This window comes from Chlorocebus sabaeus, chromosome 1, assembly GCF_047675955.1.
Source record: "Chlorocebus sabaeus isolate Y175 chromosome 1, mChlSab1.0.hap1, whole genome shotgun sequence".
Classification (NCBI taxonomy): Eukaryota; Metazoa; Chordata; class Mammalia; order Primates; family Cercopithecidae; genus Chlorocebus; species Chlorocebus sabaeus.
Window position 1 is genome coordinate 108050929 of NC_132904.1, and position 20020 is coordinate 108070948.

The window sequence follows — 20020 nt, forward strand, 5'->3', positions numbered from 1 at the left end:
TCAGGCACTGGCAGCCCTACGGCGTACTTTGTTTTCCTTTTCTTCTAGCGTTTCCTCTTTTGGGTATGACTAGCTCCAAGCTTTCACAGTCGGTTGCCCAAAGCATGGAGGTGGGGTAGGCGGCACAGGAGCCTTCCGTCCTCCCTTACTAGCATGTATGCCCACTGGCCTCACTAGTAAAAGCAGCTTGGCCAAGGTAGAGCTACCTTAATCAATCCATCAACTGCCGACATCTGCAGAGGCCGAGGTGTGACTCTCTCCTCTTCTAGCCTCTTCATAAGGGAAATATCCTCTCATTGTATAAAGAGGAAAACTCGGAGTTAGAGAAAATGCATTCCTGCTCACGTTAGCACTGAAGGATCATCAGAACTGGAGGGCAAAAAAACGAGATTAGGTTGAAGAGAACCCAACACAATCGGTCCCCAGTCCCACTTGTTTTTGCTGACATGAGAGAGAGAGACTCAAGTAGAGGACTGAAGCTACTGACTGGTATTGCATTTACATTAAAATTGCTATCACTTGAGAAGATTTAAAGTTCTTTCCTTTGATATTAACAATTTAGGCTCCAGCAGAAGCGACTCTTTCTCCAGAAGCAATCTCAACTGCAGGCATATTTTAATCAGATGCAGATAGCAGAGAGCTCCTACCCACAGCCAAGTCAGCAGCTGACCCTTCCCCGCCAGGAGACTGCACCGCCTTCTCAGCAGGCCCCACCGTTCAGCCTGACCCAGCCCCTGAGCCCGGTCCTGGAGCCTTCCTCTGAGCAGATGCAATACAGCCCTTTCCTCAGCCAGTACCAGGAGATGCAGCTTCAGCCCCTGCCCTCCACTTCCGGCCCCCGAGCTGCTCCTCCTCTGCCCACGCAGCTACAGCAGCAGCAGCCGCCACCACCACCACCACCTCCACCACCACGACAGCCAGGAGCTGCTGCAGCTCCCTTACAGTTCTCCTACCAGACTTGTGAGCTGCCGCGCGCTGCTTCCCCTGCGTCAGACTATCCCGCTCCCTGTCAGCATCCTGTGGATGGAGCCCAGCAAAGTGACCTGACGGGGCCAGACTGTCCCAGAAACCCAGGACTGCAAGAGGCCCCCTCCAGCTACGACCCACTAGCCCTCTCCGAGCTGCCTGGACTCTTTGATTGTGAAATGCTAGATGCTGTGGATCCACAACACAACGGGTATGTCCTGGTGAATTAGTCTCAGCACAGGAATTGGGTGGGTCAGGTGAAGGAAGAGTATATGTTCCTATTGTTATTCCAGCCTTTTAAATTTAAAGCTTATTTTCTTGCCCTCTCCCTGATGGGGAGAAATCGAGTCACCCAACTGGAATCAGAGGGCCTGGCTGGGGTGGATGTTGCTTCCTCCTGGTCCTGCCCCGCCACAGAGTTGCCTGTGGCAAGCGCTGGAACATAGTTGTAGCTGAGGCTTCTGCCCTTAGGTCGAGTGGAGCAAGCTCTCGAGGGCGGCACTGACAGATGTGTTCCTAAGAAGACATTCAGGCCCAGGTCTTATGCAGGATTACATCCTTTTATTATCAAGGGCAACCTTGGTGAAAGCAGAAAAGGTGTGTGCTATTGCATATATATGGGGGAAAAAAGGCTATCCATTTTTCACTGAAGCCGAGCCACCACATATGGCTACAAGGCAAATCAAGACGATATCAGGAAATCAGATGCACAGGAAATAAAGGAAAGCTGTGCTTTGTCATTGAATCCTAAGTTCTTAGCTGCTGATGCAAGTTGTCCCCCAAGGCCATCACAAAGCAGTGGGGCGTGAGCTCTGTTACAGGGGCCACTAAATAACGGCTGGTACTGACCCCAGAGACCACCTTCATCTCCATTTGGGAGCAGGTGACATACCCCTTCAGAAGGTGCCCTGGGTTGCCGAGTGTCAGAATATACTCAGGACTCCAAAGGTGTCACACGTGGAACTGACAGGAGACCCGCCACCGTGGAGACAGGGGGCAAGAAACTCAAGAACGCATCAAGAGCACCAGCCCTGGGCCAGGGAAGACAGGCTTTTCCTGCAGTCTCTCGTGGACACTGCTGGCTTGGGGGCAGTCGCTCTCCAGGGTACCTGTTGTCTCTTTTCCAATGTAATAACTACTTTGACCTTACACTATATGTTGCTAGTAGTTTATTGAGCTTTGTATATTTGGACAGTTTCATATAGGGCTTAGAGATTTTAAGGACACGAAAAATGAACTTTTACGTCCCATGTGAAGTGGTAGTGCTGTGCCTTTCCCCCAGATCATGCTTTAATTCTTTCTTTTCTGTAGAAACCAACAGTTTCCATTTATGTCAATGCTAAATCCAAAGTCACTTCAGAGTTTGTTTTCCACCATGTGGGAATCAGCATTCTTAATTTCCTTAAAGTTTTGACTTGTAATGAAATGTTCAAGTATTACAGCAATATTCAAAGAACCACAGATGTGTTAACCATTTAAGCAGATCATCTGCCAAACACATTATATTACTAATAAAACTTAACCAACACTTACAATCCAGTCATCAAAGTAAGTAAAAATTAGATGTTACAGCTAGCTAACTGTATCCCTAGAAATGATGAATAATTTGTCATTTGGACAGTTAACATCCAGGTGTTACAAATTCAGTGTTAATTCTAAAGATGACCATTTCTGCCCTTTAGAATGGCTTGTCCCATCAGCAGATGAATGTGTAAGCACAAAGCATCTTCCTTAAAGCACAAAGAGAGGGACTAACTGATGCTGCATCTAGAAAACACCTTTAAGTTGCCTTTTCTCTTTGTAGTTAGTGTCCAGGCAGGTGAAGTGTGGAAAGTCTAGGGGGTTCCATTCTGGCCGTGTGAGCCCAGCTCCTACCAACTTCAGTAACTTGAGCAGTCTCTGTTGCTGGCCAGAGACTGTCTGGTCGCCAGCTCACTATGGTGCCAGGACACTTCGCTGAGACACTGTGCTCGGGGTTGGACTCGGTGTCAGTGGGAAAGGGCAGTGTGGGGACTGTCATTTTTGTGATTTAATAACACAGTGAAAATCCAGGAAGAATGAATTAAGCTCCTTCTGGGAGTTGTTTATTCCCTCGTGCTTAAGATTGATGATTTCGTGAAATAAAGAACATCATTTCATTTAAGAGATCATTTCATTAAGATCTCTAATCTGTTTTGAGTCTTTGCAAAATAGCCAGTTATAAAATGGGGCTTGATTTGTTTAGACTGAAGGAAGACATTTTCCCAAAATATACTACAGAAGTGCTACAATATTTGTGATATTAAAATGCCTTCCAGATTGAAAATGGGGGCCGCTCATTTCAGAACTGCAGGAATGGTGTAGTTACAGATCGACATAAACTCCTGCCCCCCAAAAATGCCATGAGCTGCTTAGCCCAGGAGACCTGGGAGCTATGGCAGGATGGTCAGGCCAGCCGATGAGGGACTGCAGAGAGCTACTGGAAGGTTAAGGACCCAGAGAGAAATCAAGCTGTGCCCCGCGACAGCCAGGCCTATCAGGAGCCGTCAGACACGGCAGCGGCGTGGACACCGGCCTGACGCAGAGCGTGACCCCTCCTGCTGGGACCTGTGTTGTAAGCTCCTATTTGCTTATCTTGTTTATTTCCAGCAGAAATCAATAAATTCCATAACCCTCTGTATTGACTGCAATGTAAGCTGCTGAAGAGACTGGTTCTGTTGGTCAGTCAGGTGTTTGCTCAGCCCCGTCTGAGCTGCTCTGTCCCTAACTAGTGACCCATGGAAGCTTTCAGGCAGTTTTCTCTTCATCAACACTAATGTAACACTAAGAAGGCTTAGTATCGCTCTTTTTCTCCGGGGCTACTCTGAAGTACTGACTTGCTTTCCAGTCTGTTTCACATTAGCAGTGTGTACACTACTGTATCATCATCATCAGCTTCATCACCCTGTAAACCAGGCTCCTCTGAAGAGACTTTGGTGAGATAAACATGAGGTAAAAATTTCATTCAGCAAAAAGTGCAATATGTGTGGTACTTTATTTTTTATGTTCTTTTTTTTTAATCCGGGGTATTAGTCTCTGCTTTGGGAGAAATGCACTAGCTCTGCAATTTCCAGCTGGGCAAGTGTGTCTCTAGTATCTCCATGCAGCGGATACACTGGTCCCTGTAAGGCAAACAGCATGTTAGCCCGACGGGAAGAGGGGGCCCACTTTCACATTCCCAGTGACACCGACCATCCCAGCTGCCCCCTCACCACCTCTGCCTGCACTGCCCTCTGCCACCATGGGAACAGAAGGAGGCCGACAGTTCTCTACACCAACCCCCTGGAGGATCCCTGGGTGGGAGAGCATCAGGGCCCAGCAGGGGAGTGGGAATGGGGCTCAGGGACTGTTCGTGCCCATCTGAGCAAACCCCTTCTCTCCTCCATCCACTTTTGCCTCCTAGGAAAGAAAAAGTCAGTGGCCTTTCCTCCTCAGATATCAAGAACTCCCCGTGTTTAAACCATGTGCTGGAGTCAGGCTGGGACGGACAGGAGCCCAGGACTGAAGCCAGCCTTTGTCTCTTGTGCCCCTTCCCAACTCTGGCGCTGGAGTAATGGGGGGTTCTGTGTTTTGATGGGGAGCAAGGGGGGACCCCCTGTAGGAGTATCGGCCTCTCCCCTGCCCCCTACCCTTTCCCATGGACCGAAGGCTCCAGCAGAAGGGACTCATCGTGAAACTGACCAACTCCCCCACCTCCGCCCACACACTGAGTGTCATCATCAGTCCTAAAGGCACGGAAACGCTCGCAGAATTCTGCCCACGGGTTAGACGGCGGGGGGATATTCCCAGCCCCAGTGATCAGGTGATCAGCCAGAAACGAAGGCAAGGTGACAAGCAGCAACCTGGAGTCACAGTTGGTCAGGGTCCCAGGCGTGCAGGCACCAAACAGCCTCCGGAGACACGCAGGCGGGTGAGGATGCAAGGACAGGGTGAGTGAGCGGCGCTCCTTTTTGGGGTCCGCCAGCCTCTAATCAAGCCCCAGGTTCATAAATATGTTTATATTACATTTTAAAACCTGTATCAACAGTCACACTTAAGCTCCCTATTGGTTTAAAGAAAATTCACACTCCAGATAGCTTTTTCCCATTTGACCTCCTGTAGAGACAATATGCAGTGTGTCATTTCACAGAGTCGGTCCCTGTGAATCATGGCTGACCCCCGTGCTGGGGATGACCTGCTACACTTGAACTCCTAACCTGGCTTAGCCTCTGCTGCCTCCTGGGAAGCCACCGAGCCACTCGGTCTCTTTGTGCCTAAACATCAAAGGTGAAAACTGGAGAACAGGGAGGCTTGTAAGTTGGAGTCATTGTATGGGCAGGGATCTTTGATCATTTTGTTGCTTCTGGAATTTTTTTATTTTTATTTTTTTTTGAGACAGAGTCTTCCTCTGTCGCTCAGGCCAGAGTGCAGTAGTGCAATTTCTGCTCACCGCAACCTCCACCTCGTGGGTTCAAGCCATTCTCCTGCCTCAGCCTCCCAAGTAGCTGGGACTACAGGTGTGTGCCACCGCATCCAGCTAGTTTGTGTATTTTTAGTAGAGATGGGGTTTCACTATGTCCAGGCTGGTCTGGAACTCCTGACCTCAGGTGATCCACCCACCTTGACCTCCCGAAGTGATGGGATTACAAGCGTGAGTCACTGCACCCGACCTGGAATTTTTTTATGGAACTTATCTTCAGAGCGACGTACGAAAGACAAGAGCAGTATCGGCCGGGCACAGTAGTAGATGAAGTAGATTAGTAGTAGTAGGTGAAACTCTGTCTCTACTAAAATACGAAAAAATTTGCCGGGTGCAGTGGCGGGCGCCTGTAGTCCCAGCTACTCGGGAAGCTGCGGCAAGAGAATGGCGTGAACCTGGGAGGCGGAGCTTGCAGTGAGCCGAGATCGCGCCACTGCACCCCAGCCTGGGTGGCAGAGCGAGACTCCACCTCAAAAAAAAAAGACAAGAGCAGTATCATCTGCCTTTGTTTCTAAACTGGACAAAGAGATTTTCTTAAAGTTTCTGTCTCCCTTCTGACAGGTTCCACAGCATGGTCTGAAGCACCAGTAATGTCAGAGTCCTTGTCTGGCCCTTGGTGGCGAGTGAACGAAGGCAGTGGAGCCTCTCACCTCCCAGTAGCCTCTCACATTCTTATTTTACCATTTTTGTCCTAATTAAGGTAGCCTGGCTGATTCTAAAAGACTAGCAGCCATCCTAGGTGCACCCCCACCTTACGTCCACATCTTCTCCAGGCAGGTTTCAACCTATCAGCAGACTCGGGCACACACTGGGGCACAGCTAGAGCACCAGGCAGCACTGCCCACAGAGCCACCCAGGGAGAGCTTTGATGCGTTCTGCCCAGATACTGCGCTCGCCCGCCCACAAGGGAGCAATAGCTTATATTTGTACATTAGTTTTACCAAGCACTTTCGCAAGTACTCTCTTCTCATCCTCACAACAATTCTATGACATTAGCTGGGGAGATACTGTCCTTATTTTTCACAGCTGAAGAAACCAAAGCTCTCGGAAGTTTGTGACTTCTCTGAGATCACAGCTGGTGATAGGAGGAGCTGGGACAAGCGCTTGGGCTGACTGGCTTCTGGTTTTGGTTCTCGGGCTTCTTGCTCTGGAAGAAGCCCTCTCTTTCCCCTCTCTTTCTTCAGTAGCATCTGACTCTTTTCTTAAGCAAACAGCTGTATAAACAAAGCCCCCATTTTGGTCAAGCACAGGGTGAATGTGACATTGTTCCCACAGCCTTCTTCTCCACTGGACAGCCGCCTGGCTTTGGGGCAGAGGCTGCTTTCAGGTGACAGTGCAGCTGTCCAGGTGGCCGTGCACTGAACCAGGCTGAGGGAGACAAAGACCCCGCAGACCCACCTGCCTTTCAGCATCCAATTAACTGCAGAAGTTTAGGCTCACCTCAAAGACGCCTAGTTTTTCCAAGTTACAATACAGCAGTTTCCTACAGGACACCCCCCTACTCAATTGCCAGGAGGCCGCACTGCATGGCATCAGGCCACCACTGCAGGCCAGCAGATTCCACCCCAGGAACCGTCATGAACTCAGCCTTTGTCTCGAGGGGCGTGACATTTCCTTACAGTCAAGCCCCATCAAATAGAAGTGCTTATTACTTTTAGGATTAAAAAAGTAATAACAGACTTTGACTTAATACTCTGTCTTTTCAGAGGCAAAGTGGGTGGGCAGAGGGGAGCTTTAAAAATAGAAGTACAAAACAACATCCTGGAAACATATGACCCCAGACGGAATAATGTCACATTCCCCAGTGCAGATAACGGGCTGCTGCTGGCTCTGTGGTGTCTGTCTGCTGAAGATTTGCTCAGTCAAGGAAATTCAAGTGGTGAGACCTTTCCACCATGGGTGGTAAGAGAAACCTGCCTTCACCAAAATCTCTGAAGGGGAAAGCAGCGGAGAGAAAGGTTTGCTTCACTTCGGGGACTGCAGTTTGAGAAATAAAAGGGATACGGAGATATTTGCACTTTGTGGAAAGGGCAAGATTATTTGCTTATATCTGAAGGGAGGCGGGTGGTTTCGCTGGATGTTTGGTCTGAAAGAGTTACTTTTGATAAAGTTAATCTAACTGTAGTTATTTTTTTCTGTGTGCTTTTTTTTTAATTACTAAGAAAAAATTGGTGAGTTCAATAGCTTTGGTATTATGAGTGCAAATCATAATAGCTCCAATTTGAAAAAAAAATCAAAAGTATAACTTGTCACTCAATGTTAGAAAATTGCCTAAAATGCAGTGTAATAAATAATCTTTGTACCAAATGGTAATTTAAATGGGGTAATTTTCTGCAAGGAAAATGTACTGTTTTTGTTTCCAACCCTCTTGAATTAAAATAAAAACAACTTGTTTTCTAAGAGCCCGGGCGGTGTGAGTGTCAGGTTAATGCGATAGGGCTTTTGCCTCATCGGGCCTTGGGTGGAATTTTTAGAGTAGGGAAGGTGGCTGTGTTCTCTGAGTTCTGGTGCTCATTTCAGGCTGCAGAAAAGGACAGTGGATAATATGTTCTCATTGACGTCAGCAGGGTAAATAATACCTTGCTCTGAATCGCCTGAGTACACGTTAGCCGCTGCAGATCGCTGACGGAAGCACTGCTAACCGCAGCCTGCACAAGGACAGGGCCCCGCTGGGCACTGCTTAATTACTGCTCCTCGATTCGCAGAGTCCCAGGGCAAAGCCCATTGGCCCAGGTAGTCTGGGCAAGCACCTCGTGCCACGGTAGGAGAAGGGGAGGCAGATGCAGGGGGCTCTCCGAGGACAGGCAGCTGCAGGGCAAGGACTGGAAATGGGAGGGGAGGTGCTGTGAGCTGCCAGGCAAAAGACACTGCTATTTAGTCACGATGTCACATCTTCTCTGGGGTCTGCCAAAGGCCTCGACACTGCACGCGCGCTCACACAGTGCACTCCCTCACAGGGGCGGGTACCCTTTTGAGGCCCAGCTCCGCGCCCTCAGGGTGCTGGAGACACCATGTGCCAAGCTGCTCTCCGGCGTCCTGGACCTGTTTCAGTGCCAGGCCCTGAGTGAAAGGCCACTGTTAGATCCAGCTTGCTGGCAGCAGGATCTCGACTGAAATTTAGTTTCACTCAAACCATTCCAATTGAGCCCATGCTATAGAACCAAGACAGTTCCCTCCCTGTGGGGTGAGCCGCTGGCCTCTGGGTAGCATTGGGAAGGTGCAGTCGGCAGGGCCCACACTGGCAGAGGCTGGAAGGAGCAGAGCCCCCTCCACCGACGTCCACTGCTGTCCGACTGCTGACAATAGCTCAGTTCTGCCTTACACTGGCGGTTACCCCTTGGCTACCCAAAATTTCAGTATTGCTGAGTTTCATTTCTTTTTTAAGGAAAGCACTAAATTTCAGTAACAACGTTTTCCCTTTCCCACCAAATTTCTCCGTCATTCTTATTCTGTGTTGCCAAAAACAACTCCAGTGCCCCAGGACGCAGGCAAAATAACAGACCAGTGGCCAGCCAGGCCCCAACCCCGCACTCCCCAGGACACCCTTCAGTTCTGCGGCCTTTGTGAGTCGAAGGCTCCAGCAGGGTGGGGAAGGAGAGCGGCAGGGAGGCCTGCACCCCAAACCCAGGGTCTCTGCCCAGTAGATGGAACTGGCCAGCAGTGCTTGCATTTCCCAAGTCCTTCATCATGACGCAGGAGAGGTGGGAACAGGACCCAAGGTTGTGTTCCTGGCAAGCAGCTGCTTTCTCCCCCCACTAGATCTTAAATTGAGGGCTCACAGATCCCCTTGACATGCAAGCTATGGACTCTTCCCAAAGAGCATGTACACAGACCCAGAACTTCAGACAGAATTTCAGGACAGGAGTTGGTTCCTAGGCCCCCTGAAGCCCCCTCCCGACCAGGGACCAAAGTTAGGAACCCCTGGCCCGGCCTCTGCTCTCTCAGAGTTAAGTTCTTGGCCAGGCGCTGTGGCTCAGGCCTGTAATTCCAACACTTTGGGAGGCAGAGGCAGGTGGATCACCTGAAGTCAAGAGTTCAAGACCAGCCTGGCCAACATGGTGAAACCCCGTCTCCACTAAAAATACAAAAATGAGCCGGGCGTGGTGGTGCACACCTGTAATCCCAGCTACTCTGTAGACTGAGGCAGGAGAATCGCTTGAACCTGGGAGGCTGAGGTTGCAGTGAGCTGAGTTTGCACCACTGCACTCCAGCCTGAGCAAGAGGGCAAGACTTCGTCTCAACAAACAAAGATCACACGGACCCTCCCCGCTGAGGGGTTCTAATCCCTCCCTGGGTGGATCCAGGTGACAGGGAGCCTCCTGCTCGCTAGCAGCCCATGGGCACCATGGGAGGAAGTTCTGGGCTTTGTGCACTAAATCCTGAGCGCTACGTGGCTACAAAGGAAATGTCACCTGCACAGAACACGGCTGCTCTGCCCTGGGGGCTGAGGGCTCTGTGAGGCCTCATTTCAGCCCCACCAGTGGTTTCAAAAGCTGAGCAGCCCTTGAGCGATGGATTATTGCCAGGAATCATCCTGGACAACGTCCATTAGGAGGCAGATGTGGGTCCCGACTGAAGCGAAGGGAAGGGGCTGGGCCCTCCCTCAGACATAGGTGCCACTGGCACACCTGCCTCCCCCAAGGTATGAAGCTGTGCCCACAAATCACTCAGGCCAAACCAAGGGCAGGCAGGGCAGAGAGCTTGCCAGGCGCCTCTGCCACTGTTCTTTCCAGCAAGCCTTCCTGCTGCTGCCTCCCTTTGTCCGCGTTTCTGGGGGGATTTCCTAGGGTGGACTGACTCAGAGCTGCTCTGAAATTGGCAGAGAGAGATTCCAAGCCCAGGGAAAGCATGAGCTGGGCTGAGCCCCCGAGCCAGCAGCCAGCACGGTGTCTGGGAGGGAGGAGACAGGAGGGAGCAGCAGCACGGGAAGCGGACTTTCCCGGGAGCCAAGCCCCCAAAAGCTGGATGAGCAGCAAGTTCAGAAAATGTGGGCCCAGAGGAAAATGAGGCATTAAGGATTGCGCTTCTGAAAGGGAGAACTGAGTCACTCTCTCCTCAGGTCGGCTGGCACAGCTCTGGCTCCAGCTCCTCACCCCCCAAAAGTGAGATGCCCAAAGTGGGGCTGACTGACAACTTGGACCCTGAGGAGTCTGTTCACTGTCACCCCAGGGCCACCCACATAGTTGGGGGTGGGACACAATGGAATGGAGGAAAAGCCCACCAAGGCCTTTCCTCCAAGTGAGCCACACACAGCGCCCAGAGTGCATAGCCTTGCCTGTCTCTTCCGTCTGGGATCCGCCAGAACTGCCTTCCAGTCACTACAGAGCCCGAATGCTTAGCAGCTCCCCTGTGCCAGCAAAATGAGGGCCAAAGGGCAGGCAGGCAGTGGGAGGGAACCAGGGATGAGAGGGCCAGGCAAGGAGGGCTGGGCACGGAGCAAGCCTGGGAGAGCAGGGCCCAGCTCCCACCCAGCCCGGGAGCCGTCACCTGGCCACCCTCCAGGCAGGGACAGTCCGGGAGGCAGCAAAGAACCTCTGACAGAGGCCTCAGCCCCTGGCGCCCTCTCAGCCCTGCCACTAACCCAGGCACATTATTGTAAAGGCTGGTGTCTCCAGTGGTAACTTGGAGCACAGACTGGCTGGCTTCACCCCTGGGTTTACTGCGAGGGGCAAAGGCAGCCTGGCATGGTACTGCCTGGCAGACCCCCACTCCCCGGAGGGCTGTCACAGAGCTCCACTCTGCTTGTCTTTAACTCTTGCCTGGCCCAACACTAGGTACAGAAAATGGTTGTTTCTTGCCTGTGAGCTCTGTCTTCACCGACTTAAGTGTGGTTGCGCTGTTCTGAGCATCTGCTCCAGGCTAAGAACTGGGAACTCTGCCCCAGGATTTCTGAATTTTGGGAAATGAGTTCTAGGCAGCATCAGCTATGGGCACCACAAACATAAGAACATCCCTGAGAATCTCTGTCACAGGTAGGAAATTTTTATCTCCAACTTTCAGGTCAACCTCCAGTGTGGAGACTTGGAAGGCCTGGGGTCTTTTTGTGCAGATGGCTCAGTCCCCAGGCCCCACAGTGGAGAGGGCGCTGACAGGAGGTCAGCCTAAGGACCTGCTCCCGTGGGCCCTGTCACCGGCCTGTGTCTGACTTCCCCATGGACTTCAAGGTCCAACTCCCTTAGCTGGAGGCCACTGGGGATGGGATCCAGCATCCCTGGGCTTTGGGCTTTGTCATCAGTCCTCAGTTTGACTGGACTCACACCTCCTGTAGTCTTTCTGGGTTCAGGAGAACCAATCTGCTGGCCAAGAGGTTGGCCCTTAAGGAGCTCCTCCTCTTCAGGCACCCCCAGCGGAGCTCCTCAGAGCTGCCCATGAGACCCCCAGGGCAGCGCGAAGGCCCTGCCAGCCTAACTCTCTGGGAAGGACAGGGACACGCAGCCTCCCCCGATGCTAGAGGCTGGCTCTAGGACAAGAAAGGTTCCTGAGCTGCAGAATGGCTCCAGCCTCAGGCCCAGAACAGCCTGCTTCACCAGCAGGAGCTAATTCGATCCAGAGAAGAGACACAGGTCAAAAGGCCCAAGTCAGAGACCCTCAGGGCCCAAGGAACTCTCTGAGTTTGGGGAAAATAAGGAAGGCAGGAAAAACCAGAAACAAGAGTAGAAGGGGCATGGAAGGCAGGAGATGGTGTTAGCTGAGACGCGGTACAGGGGCTGGTCTCAGGTCAGTATGCGTACAGGACAGACTGTCTGCAGAGAAAAGGAAGAGGAGGAGGGTGGACGCAGTCAGGCAATGTCTGTAGCCATTATTTATGGATGCTTCACTTGATTTTAGTCTCCAAGCCTGGGCTCGGCATGGAGACTGAATGTCCCTCACAGCTGCTCCTTCCTGCAATAACAAGACTGACATCACTGTTGTCAGGGAAATGGTGTTTTGATTAAAATCATGTGACAGCTACTTCGTGATTCAATAAACAAATCCCCTGTTAACCCTCGCCTGACAAGGCCTGCCAGCAGCTTCATCGGGGAGCCCCCTGCGTCCTGTCCAGGAGCAAGCCACCGCGCGGACCCCGGGCAGCATGGTATGGGAGGTGACCCACGCTGCTCCCTGGCAGATCCTGCCTGGGAGACACACGTGACATCCAACACACAGGAACCTCCACAGACTTCAAGGGCGCCAAGGAGGCGCCCTTCACCAAGGGAGACTGGCTCTCGCCCCTTCCATTTTCTCTTCAAGTGATGGGCCCAGCCCCTGGAATGTCCAATGGCTCCCTGAGAGCCCTGAGGGTGGCTGAGAACGGACGGTTCCCGGGGCTCTCGACAGCAAGGCGCTCACTCTCACCCCGTTCGGACAGACTGGCAAGTCCACTACACACCCTAGACAGTGAGGGGTTAAGAACAATTTCTGGTTGCAATTGGATGACTTCCTGGATCACTCACTTGGCTGCTGGCCCCTGACACACAGGGTTCTGCCTGGCAACAGCCAATTCCCTTTCCATCTCCCCCTCGGGTCATTTTCCTTAAGTGAAACAAATGCATGGAAGGCTCCCTGAGTCATGGGGCGGGGGATTTTTCTGAGTTAAATGAACTGAAGCCTCAGAGGCCTAGCTCCAATGGGCCTCCTTTCCTGGAAAAAAAGATGATCAAATAGACATGACAGGGGTTGGGGGAGATTCATGAGGGACCGAAAAATGATGACAGCACTTAACCACCTAGGGTGGGTGAGGATGACATGAGATTTAAAGTGCCTGACAAGGGGCTGCAGTGACCAAGGCTCAAGTAACGACAGTTAATTCTCAATAACTCCTCAGCTAGCAGAGGCACAGCTCAGGCCGTCAGAGCTGAGCAGGTCAGCCATGGGAGGGCCACCTCAATGACCCACGCTCAGATCGGGTCTTAAAACGCATTTATGGCATGAGCAGTTGGCTCTGAATTTGTAGGAAGATGTAACCCCTTTCTTCCCAAAGAAGTCTGTGGTTTAGGCCTAAAAAATGTGTAACTGTCACCCCCCACTCCTTCAGCCAAGTTCTCCTTCCTGCGGCCCAGTTCTGTGAAGAGAACATGGACTCCAAGGACTGGCCACTCAGGAATCCATCCGGACAGTCGTCGCCCAGCCCTTCCTCCCACTGTGTGGCCACTGCAGGAACAACCGGTGCTGCCCACGGACAAGTGTGCAGTCACTCAGGAAGGCAAGAACGTTCTAAGATGAGGGAAGGCGATTCTGGACCTCAACAACAGGAAAAAACGTTTTCATGGTTTCGGTTCAAATAAAATGAAAAGCCATGTGACTTAAAAGGCAGCCTTTTTGATGTTACTTCATAGAATTTTCACCAAGTGAACCCACTAGAGTGGGTGTGAGAATGTCAGATTTTTCCCCATGAACTAAACGCAGTCTGGCATCAGCATGAGGCAGCCAAGCCCTGCTGCTCTCCTTTTCTGAATATATCTGTAAGTCACAAATCGCCCTCCTAATGAATGGCCCTGGGGCAGTGGCTGGCACCGACTGCTGAAATGCGGCTTTTCACACCATTTCCACACAGAGTGGCGTCCAGTGGGGCTTGCAGAACACGAGCTGTTACAGAGAAACTTGCAACTATTTTTATCTTGAATGGAAATAACTGAGGAATTGTGGCAAGTCACTTCTGTATTATGTGAGGAAAATGGGAACAGCCCCTTTTTACAAGCAATTCTTCACCAAACCCCACCAGTGTCCTCTGTATGGGCTTCGCTGTTGGACGGGGAGGTGATGAGAGATGGGCCTCAAGCTACAATAGTGACAGCTCTGGCCGGCGACCCATCCCTCAGAAAACACTCCCAGAACGAAGTAAGCTGGCAACAGGCTTTAAAAATCTACTCCTGGCCCTTAATATTGGACTCTTCCCCTGGGGACAAAGTGAGAGGAGCTGCTTCTCAGCCTACCCTGCGGCAGCTCCCTGCAGACCAGGCCACCCTGGCTGCCCGCAGCCCTGAGGGCAGGACTTGGCCCCAGGCTTCCGGGGCACTTACCTTCCCCGTGTCCTCTCCAGGCACTCTGGGTCTTGGGAAATGGTTCTTGTCAGCCCGAGGGACACTGGGTTCTCCACTGTCCTTCACAGGAAAATCTAGCTTCCTCAGCCTTTGTGCCACCACTAGAGACACAGACAGTGGCGCTGTAACTGTCCCTGACCAGGGCACATCCCTCCCAAGCCCACCTGCGCTTCCCAGCCAGGATGCCCTCAGTTGTGCCAGCAGAGCTGGGAAGTCCAGCAGCAGCTGACAGTCTCTGCCCATGGGGCACTGGGCAGAGAAGGCTGGGGCAGTCCAGGGTCGTGCTGAGGTGCCTTTCCCTCGGGGCCCTGGAAAGCGCCGCCCCATCAGGCCTTTCGGTGTCCACCTGGCTGTTCCCTACATCTTGGTCACTGATGGCCTCCAGAGCCCCAACCACAGGGAAGACCTGGCTCCTTTCAGAACTGCTATCAGTTTAAGAGAACAACTCTGGAGACAGAAATGACTTGGCTTTTCAGCGCAATGAGGAATTAAACTCTATTCGTCCTCCAGAAGATTTCCATCCCAACTGAACGTTATGTAATTTCCTGGAAACAGCAGGCTCGTGGAGGCAAACAGGGGACAGTGAGACTATTCTAGGTACAGAGGACTGGAGGGAGACGTGCGAGGGAAGAGGAAAGAGGGGAGTAAGGAACTGGATGGAAACAGGAATACTGGAGAATCAAAGGGAAACAATTACATCACATCAGACTGCAGTCACCTCAGCTGGTAAACCAGGAGAACACTGGGCAACAGGGCCTCTCCCTCTAGTTTCATATCCAAGCAGTGGAGAAAAATAGGAAGCTTTACAATAAGAGTGTCACCATTTTTAAGTCAGAGGAATTTAAGTAAAAGGCAAGAGGACAGGACAAGCACCTGACCTGTTTGGCCACCCTGCCCTGCCGTCACCACAGGGACAGAGCCAATGTGACATCTAAGGGCAAGCCCCAGCCTTTCAGTTTAGTGACAACACAACGGTTAACAAAGGAACAAAAGTGCACCAGGTTAACCGCCGGGCCAGGAAGGACAGGCTTGCTTCCCTAGAGGTCTACGCAAACAACCTGAACGCTTGGGCAAGCCAGCTCAAAGGTCAGGCTGCCGACTGTTGAGTCAGGACAAGCTGTCTGGCGAAGACCCCTGGGGCTCTGCATCACAGTGGCCAAGCTGTGGTATTTCTGTGAGCTGAGGGCAGCCCGTTATTTCAACAAGACCTCATTAGAAACCACATATTCACCTGTTTTCCTTCTTATGCAACAAGATGCATCCTCAGGTTCACATCTTCTTGGTAGCACAGAGAAAGAAACAAGACCTGGTCTCTTAAACCTGTGAGGAGTAAACCCCACACAAATTGTAGAGAAACACCAAGGTGAACTCCATTGCTGCTGAGACATTTGTATCGGCACAGGTAATATGTCTGTGTGTGTGTGTGCACGCGCGTCTGCTTCATTTTTCTAATCAAACAACTGATATAAGCTGCCAAGGATGAAAAACAATACATGTTTGAAGCAACCAGACAAATCCACACAGAACTGTAGTCTAAGCCAGGGGACCAGAGAAGGGCCACATAAAGCTTGTTTCCTGAGAGCAGGAAAATCTTTGTGTCAATGGGAGAATAAGACACAGTCTGGTTCTTTTGATGATTTGTTCCATGTACACAACACATCAGAGGATCTTTTAGAAATTCATCCACTGAACACATTTTTATTGAGCACCTATTATGTGCACCAGATACTGTTCCAGGCACTGGCAATACAGAATATAAAACAGACAAAAATACCAGCCTTACAGAGCTCCTAAAGCCTATATTCCAGTGAAATCAAGATAGGAGAAATTGTCCCTTAAGTTTAAGGTAGTTAAAAAAAAAAAAAAATAGGAGAACTAATTCATGGAGAACATGGCCAAGTTATGAGCCAAAGCACAATTCCTCCAAAGAGTGCCAAAGCAAATTATCTTTTGCTTCATTCAGAAGAAAACAATGAAACCCCTGAGGGTTCACCACAAAAGACAGAGGCCCCGCTGAACCCCCTGACCCATGCTTGAGAAAGCCAGGGCCCACTCTCCCTCTCAGTTTTAGGGTGGAGAAGTCAATGCTTAGGGCTACTCAGGGGGAGACACAAGGGCATTTTGAAAGTCTGTCCCCAAAACAATGGTATTTCCAACTAGAGTAAAGCAATGGTTCCAATGCAAATCTGTTTCATGAAGACAACTGTCTCTCAAGTATGAAATTCAATGAAGAAGAACTTGCAGGTAATAAAAAATAAAGGCCCATGAAACTAAAATTAAAATGTTTATAGAATAATAGCATAAGATAATAAAATGAGAATATAGAAAAAGATTTTTGCTTAGGAAAATACTTAATTCTTGGCCCAAAGTCATAAAATAGAAACTTATTGTAAGGTAATTTGGCAGTTTAAAATGCAGACAGATAACCTCTGATTTACAATTTCTGTTCTGTTTTTCAAATGTAGGACAAATTTGAAAGTATTTCGTAAAACTTGGCTTTATGTAACAAATGCACAAAGTCTTAGAGGAGTCTTTGGGCCTTCACTAAACAGAACAGGACTTGCTAGATTTAAAAGAGGTTGTGAACAAAATCAACAATTCAAAAACCAAAAGGGTAACAAGCAAACCGCATAGCAAGATGCACTGAGAGAAAAATAAACTATGGGAAAACCCCCTTAACCAAAAGTCATGAGACAAGGTGAGTCTGATTATGTGAAAAATTGTTTTTTTGTTTTGTTTTGTTTTTGACACGGAGTCTCGCTCTATGGCCCAGGCTAGAGTGCAGGGGTGCGATCTTCCCTCACTGCAACCTCTGCCTCCCAGGTTCAAGCAATTCTCCTGCCTCAGCCTCCTGAGTAGCTGGGACTATAGGTGTGTGCCACCACGCCCAGCTAACTTTTTTGTATTTTTAGTAGAGACGGGGTTTCACCATGTTAGTCAGGCTGATCTCAAACTCCTGACCTCAAATGATCCCAAATGGGTGCTTTTTAAAAAGGGCTTTAAAACTGTTTAGTAGTTCAGATAGGCTTCCTTACTATTGATTTGCTTCTTAGTAAACTCTTCGGCTTAACTCATTATCTTAAATTTCAGAATTAATGAGGTTTTACTGTAAAAGTAGAAAAGCAAACACTTCAAATAAGACTCCAGCATCACCTATACTAAAAATTTAGCAGTAAAACTGCAGTTTGAAAAGCTACTGCACAATGCAGCAAGGACCAGGTGTTAATACTGCTGGAAGCAGAGCCAGGTAAAGAGCAGGAAATCTCAGAACCCTGTGGTTCTCAGACTCATTCAAAATACAGAACTGCAATCTTACAATGAAACAGACATACTGCTTATTACGAGGCACTACAGATAAAGCTTTTCAGAAAAGAGAGAGAAGTATTTTTAAATGTAGGCACAGTGGTGAACTGTTCAAATTCAGTTAGGTGTCAACATCACACATTAGCAGCAAGATGCAGCCACACTTCAGGTTTCTGAATGACATGACTACAGACAAAATTGAGCAAATAAAAACCAAAATAACCACTACATTAACCCTGAGCTTCCACATTCCCCTTTCATGTGAGACTGATGCAGACCATCATAATTCAGGAAAATGTGGCTTTCACTACGGTCAAATCTCAATATGCCTCCCAAAGAGTTTATAAAATAAGTTATTCTAAACATGTACATTTAACTTTGGAATGATGGAGAGACACAGAGATATATGTAAACGTCAAGAGAATCACTCCACTCCACGCCTGGGTCCACACCCTTCCAGGGTTTGTCTGGAACACTATGTGGCTGGGGCCTGATTCCACAGTGAGGATGCAGGAGCCCAGGTGGTGATGGATAAAGCATTAGGAGAAAATCAAGTATCAAGTGTCAGGATTTGGTCAGTAAGAATGGCTTAAATAATGACTTAACAAAGAAGACAAGTAAAAAACAATCCCATTTCATCTTTAGAAAGAATCAAGTCACTAAAATTTGATTTCTTCTAAGTTGTTGCCATTTGCTTGGATGAGATCTTGAAGGTTTTCCATTCTTTCTCCACCCAGTTAAGAACACATTGACTAGAAATCTGTGATAAGAATTTAGCAAAGGTCTTTTCCCTCCTGCTCCTCATTATGCCAATGCAAGAACTGGAAAATTCCAAACAAAATCAGGTTAGTGGTACAGAAAGTTCATGAACGATCTATGTGAATATAAAGCACAATAACAATGATCCAAACGTATCAAACTAATGACTTCTCACTGTGGTTACTGTCTTTACTCGGCCAGGCTAATCAGAAGTGAAACTTTAAAAATTGGTTAAATTCCAAACGAAATACTGTTCTTACCAGTGAGAATCATATTTCCTACCCAGTCCTACATGTAACTAAGAAAAATAGCCTGCTCACTGATGAGAAAACAGTGGGCCAAGAGGGTTCTAATCAGAGAGACACCAGCATTCCAGGAACTTGCCACCCTCCCTGTTTCCCACAATACTTATCATCCTACCCTCTTAACACCTCTCACATAATAGAGATAAATCCCCATTAACCAAGGCATACGCTGCAAGGCAAAAGAAGGAAATACATACCACTTATAGCTTCCTGTGCAAAGTATTTGACATCCATGTCTTCATCTTGACCTAACTTCTGTAGTACTGGCTTAACTTCTCCCTGTAAAGCACTGACATTCAAAAGTATTATCTGTGAAAGACAGTCTAATAGGCGATAGAAATCCTTTCTGGTGTATATGGTTTATGGTAATTGGGAAAATTTAAAGTAAAAAAAATTTTTAAACATTTATAAACTTGACAAATACACAAAATAATGTCTAAAGAATTCTCAGCAAAATCAGTTTCAGACAATGATCTGACATATACAGAGCTTAAATATAAAAGTCATAGTGGACATCCTCAAAAACAGTTACTAAATTATTTTCTTTTTTTTTTTCTTTTTTTTTTTTGAGACGGAGTCTTGCTCTGTCGCCCAGGCTGGAGTGCAGTGGCCAGATCTCAGCTCACTGCAAGCTCCGCCTCCCAGGTTTACGCCATTCTCCTGCCTCAGCCTCCTGAGTAGCTGGGACTACAGGCACCTGCCACTATGCCCGGCTAGTTTTTTGTATTTTTAGTAGAGACGGGGTTTCACCGTGTTAGCCAGGATGGTCTCGATCTCCTGACCTCGTGATCCGCCCGTCTCGGCCTCCCAAAGTGCTGGGATTACAGGCTTGAGCCACCGCACCCAGCCTAAATTATTTTCTTTAAGCAAATCCAGATCGTAGGCAAAGTGAAAATCCCTGAAGTTAATTTTAGCTAATTACTCCCCATTATAAGGTAAAATTTAAAATACGCTTTTAAAACAAGACTAAACACTAAAATCTTACTTGGTATCTAGAATTGGTCCAATTTTTTGTAGAGATTTGGCCACATTGAAGCGAACATTTGCTACTTGGTCTCCTGCCATTTTTAATACGATGGGCAGCATTTGCTTAGTGGTTATTTCCTGACCACAGGCCTCAGACAGCGCCTAGAAAAATAAATAAGATGGCACATTTAAAATACTTTAAAAAAAATTCCAAAATCTAATGA

The 20020-nt window shown here is 49.0% G+C and overlaps 2 protein-coding genes across 7 annotated transcripts in view; one reads left to right on the forward strand and one right to left on the reverse strand.

Annotated features, from left to right (window-relative positions):
- Window positions 1-7845, forward strand: part of SIK2 (salt inducible kinase 2) — a 129716-nt gene extending 121871 nt beyond the window's left edge. For both annotated transcript variants that reach the window (XM_008020819.3, XM_008020820.3), the window contains one exon: window positions 563-7845. In XM_008020819.3, the coding sequence (XP_008019010.3) occupies window positions 563-1196 (634 nt within the window). In that variant the 3' untranslated portion in view covers window positions 1197-7845. The remainder of the gene's footprint in view (window positions 1-562) is intronic.
- The window catches only part of PPP2R1B (protein phosphatase 2 scaffold subunit Abeta), a 38935-nt gene continuing 22875 nt past the window's right edge, over window positions 3961-20020 (reverse strand). For 3 of the 5 annotated variants that reach the window (XM_073020962.1, XM_008020816.3, XM_073020964.1), the window contains 3 exons: window positions 19816-19958; window positions 19028-19119; window positions 3961-4106 (listed from right to left, as the gene is read on the reverse strand). In XM_073020962.1, coding sequence (XP_072877063.1) covers window positions 4075-4106; window positions 19028-19119; window positions 19816-19958 — 267 coding nt within the window. In that variant the 3' untranslated portion in view covers window positions 3961-4074. Of the gene's footprint in view, window positions 4107-14442; window positions 14565-16130; window positions 18588-19027; window positions 19120-19815; window positions 19959-20020 lie in introns of those variants that run through there. The other 2 variants (XM_008020813.3, XM_008020817.3) reach the window with 2 other exon arrangements.